Raw genomic sequence first — 4,313 nt, 5'->3', positions numbered from 1 at the left:
TTCCATTACTAGCAATATATTTAAAGATCATAAGGCCATTAATTTATTTAGTTATTTTTTTATTTAGTTTGCAAGGCCATTTAATGCATAACGTAAAATATATTAGATTTTTTACCAAATAGTCAGGATTTTTCCACAGCACCCCACTTGTAATTCATCACATGGTCATTTTGGAAATCTGGACGCTCTTTTCCACCAGCTGGCGTCTGCAGAAATAGTTGTTGAGACTCCTGACCTTTGATCGCACAGAAACATGTTTTAAAAAGTTCAGTCTGTTACTCAACCAAAATTATGCCTCTTGAATGGAAAAAAATAAAACCAGTCCGGTATCCTTGAGTTGATATCTTTATATTTAAATTCATGGAGTATACACAATGCAGTCTACTCTATTACACTTTCCACACGCTGATAATGTTGGTTGACGGAGCAATGTTTTGGCATTTAGTTATCCAAACAGCAGTGAGATCGAGAAGCTTTGAGCAAAAAAGGAAAAAAATAAAGTGACACGGAAATACAATAAAAAACGTTGTAGATTCAACTGTATCACAGCAGCAGGTAGGTGAGTACAGGTAGGCAACATTAGTTATAGTTAGAGTAGAAAATCATAAACAAAAACTCAATAGTGATGCTTTTAATGTTTATTTACAGCCCAGTGCCTTTAGGTGGATGCTACCCTACATGTTTCATCTTCTAACATCTCAACCTGATTCCAGCTGATCAGACTTCACTTTTTCAAGTTATGACAGTTTGCAGAAAAGGTTTATTCTGTGCGCACAAACCAGGACCTTCAATCTCAGCAGGATTTGAAACCAGACCGTCGTTGAGCCTTCATTCCCCAGTCAGCAAAGTATTAAATCACCTACACAGCCTCCTTCTGGAACAGTTATGCCCTGCGGACAAATTTAGAGCTTTTTGACCTGAACTTTGGCCCGTCTTGACTTTCTGGTCCTGGATCTTACATCCTGCGTCTGGTGGTGAAATTCCCCTCCTACAGCAGTTAGAGCTCTGCCAGCTGACAGGTGTCCTACATTCACAGCAGTTTGTGGACCAAATAGCTTGAACCAGAGCTTGAATTGTTTCAGTAGCTTCTAACATTTGATTTGAAACTCTAATTTGTTAAGAAAACTGTTTTATGAAGAATTACTCTTCTTCTGAAGCTAAAAAAAAAACCCAATAGTATTCATCCTGTTGCTCTATAGATAACAGCTGTAAAGCAATAAGGTTGAATCTAGAACAAAAAAAGATCCAATTAGATATTTAAAAAATGAAAACTTATAAACAAGGTGACATAACTGCAGATATATTGATTTAAGGGGTCAAACTTTTCCTTGTCTTATTCAATCATCAGTATTACAGATATTTAAGCTGCTGCCTTCTCAGTGTGGTGAAACAGATATTAAAAGACATTTCTTGGTAGTTTTGTTGATATTAATGCTTTCCCTATCCACACACAACAGTTCCTATTCTCCTAAACTATTCTCATCTTAAATCACAGACAACTGCAACATTGATGTTTGCCTCAATATGTAATTTGATCTGCTGGTAGCTTTATATCTAGACTAACATGTGCAGCTATAAGTGTCAGGAGAAGTTTATAGACACAGATCAGATTGACAATTCTACTAGTTTAAGGCATATGTTTGATCAACTCTTTTAGATGGGATGAATATACAATTATAAAGATATTGTAATTCAAGAATTGGATGCACAAGTTTGAATTTAACCTTTTGAATGTCACTTAAATTACAGAGTTTTAGAGAATATTTTTGACATAATTCTTGCTCATTGTTTGATGACTCTTCGCTTAGAAAAGCTAATTTGGATATTGGGCTTACTTCTAAATTTCTAATATGATTAAGGTAAGGAATGATCCAGGTTGACTTGAGAGTTTTTTCCATTCCAAATTACCAAGAATCTGGATTTTTTGCTGGTTGGAAGAAAGTTTCACACATCTGATTCAATTCTTACCTCAAATGAAGGCAAATGGATGATCTTAGCCCACTTTAAACTTGAGATGCCAGAACAAACTTATTTGCCGTCCTAAATTGTACTTATTTTAGAATAAACAAATAAGACTGAAAGCTGCACCAAAAGTCTACTTCAAAAGGATTCTTCTGTATTGAAATACCTGAACAGCTTAGCAGAAGGAATGTTTGGCATTCCATGGAAAGGCTTATGAACCAAAGATCCCTCCGCCAAAATGTTATACATGGTGGTGGCAGTATCATCCTGGGAGTCTGCCTTGAAACCATTTGTACTGATTCATTGGGGGAAATTTCTTCCCCAAATGTTTCCCATTGGATGTTCCAACTAATATACTAAATACAAATACTCCTTTTTAGAAGAGAAAAGATACATTTAACCACTAACAAGACCCCAAAACTCAACGAATTTGATAGTTTTCACCAAAAAAAGCTGCAAAATATCCACCCAGAATGGAGGAGCGAGAAATCGATTGGTAATAAAAGCTCGTGGGACATTTAACATCATATTGTTTTTATAATTTGGAGCCTATTTTGGTTAGATAAACAAATTTGTGCACCCCATTCATGTTTTAAAAGGTCCAATTTCTTTTTACCCTCACAAAAAATTTACTAAATCTGTCTCTGATGCGTATTTAAAAGCCCAAAATATATAAAAAGAATGTGAGTCAATAAAGTGTGAATGTAAACGTCTGACCAGCATAGAGAGCTACCTGCTATAATAAAGCATTTAAGAGGACCATGTCAGACAGCACTAAACCGTCTGAGCACCACATGTGGGAAGGGATAAAGTGGGATTAGTGGTGTGTTTAAAGACCGCAGGATTTATAAATATCTGTCTGTTATGTCCACTCTGACTGTGGACAGTTGATTACCCAAATTCATTAAACAAACTGTGCATGTTTTTTAGTTTTGATCTTTTTTTAAAGGTTTTTTTTCTTTGTGCTGGAAGATCTAAACCAAACAAAGCTTAAGAGTGTATTTTTATTTAGAGATTTAAGCTGCAGTCGCCCATTTAGTTTCCATAAATTACATATTCATGTATATTATGTATATTATCTATACTCACAGCCGTTCCCTCAGTATCAACCTTCAGTTCAAGGCCTTGTCAACGAACTTTACTTTCTACCAGTTTTTATGTACACGTTTGAACATTAAACACGAGACGACCTGACAAGCATGCACACTCATGACCTTAGTGCTTTTCTTTCCGCCGCACTTCCACAAACACTCTGCTCACACACGCACCAATTATTCATGCTTTCAAAGTTTTTCTCCAGACTTACAAACATGAACAAACACATATAACAATCAGACGCTACATTAGCACACACGCCAACATTCAACCAAAATAAAAAAAAAAAGCTTAGTTCTGAAAAGGCGTCAACAAGCGCTCGTACCTAAAACGGACAGAACAAAAGAAAGATGCACAGGGACTTGTTTTTGTGCCAGTAGTTCAGACAAAAGAGAGCGCGAATGTACAGTCCTGATGTCATTGCGTCCCCCTCTGTGGAGTTTTTCTTTTCAGCAGAACGCAGACGATCCTCGATAAAGCATCTCTCCTCCTGTGAGCGGTGGAAGCGCATGGTCTCTGTCGGGGGAGGGGCTTATCGCTGCACTGCTCAGATGAATGTTAGAAGGTTTGCTTTTGGGGAGTCAGGAAACAAACATAAAACTCTCTGATATGAGGAAACAAGTAACACAGTCAGTCACAGAGGAGATCCTCTAGTTTAAACGGTTAATGTTCGTGTTAAAGTTATGGCCGTGTGCGTTACATTTCAGGGAGGGGAGGGGTCTGGATGCTTGAACTCCAGGTGTGGTATTGTTAAAACGGGATGGATGAAGGTTTATCAAGTTATTAAGTGGTCTCTTTGCCCTGGGTGCCGGTGACCGTTTTGATGGAGCTGAGCGTTCGGTTGAACCAGGTCTTTTTGGCGGCCTGCACCTCGTTGAGAGCCAGACCCAAATGATGCTCCAGGTCCTGTTTAGAAAGGGGGGAGGGAGAAGGAACACAAAAAAAGCAATTTATATAATATTAGAAATAAAACCTTCATTTTAAAGTCTCTTTAGTTCCTATTAATAAAAGATAGAAAAGTATTAATGTTACTTTTTTTTCTTACATGCTGCCTACCTACTAATCAATGCGTTTATTTTTAGTCGAACTGATTACTGAAACAGTGTTTTCACAGGTCTGCCTAAAAAGTGGATCAGACAGCTGCAGCTGATCCAGAACGCTGCTGCCCGTGTCCTCACTAAGACTAAGAAAGTAGAGCACATCACCCCAGTTCTAAAGTCCTTACACTGGCTCCCTGTATCTCAGAGAATAGACTT

General features: G+C 37.6%; 1 protein-coding gene across 3 annotated transcripts in view; it reads right to left on the bottom strand.

Annotated features, from left to right (window-relative positions):
- Positions 1-313: 313 nt before the first annotated feature.
- rabgap1 (RAB GTPase activating protein 1) overlaps positions 314-4,313 on the bottom strand; it is a 95,040-nt gene continuing 91,040 nt past the window's right edge. For 2 of the 3 annotated variants that reach the window (XM_015381025.1, XM_015381027.1), the window contains one exon: positions 315-3,963. In XM_015381025.1, coding sequence (XP_015236511.1) covers positions 3,841-3,963 — 123 coding nt within the window. In that variant the 3' untranslated portion in view covers positions 315-3,840. Of the gene's footprint in view, positions 3,964-4,313 lie in introns of all 3 variants that reach the window. The other variant, XM_015381026.1, reaches the window with a different exon arrangement.

Source organism: Cyprinodon variegatus, unplaced genomic scaffold (genome assembly GCF_000732505.1).
Source record: "Cyprinodon variegatus isolate N-32 unplaced genomic scaffold, C_variegatus-1.0 Scaffold227, whole genome shotgun sequence".
In the NCBI taxonomy this organism is placed as follows: domain Eukaryota; kingdom Metazoa; phylum Chordata; class Actinopteri; order Cyprinodontiformes; family Cyprinodontidae; genus Cyprinodon; species Cyprinodon variegatus.
This window is presented reverse-complemented; position numbering and strand designations above follow the sequence as displayed.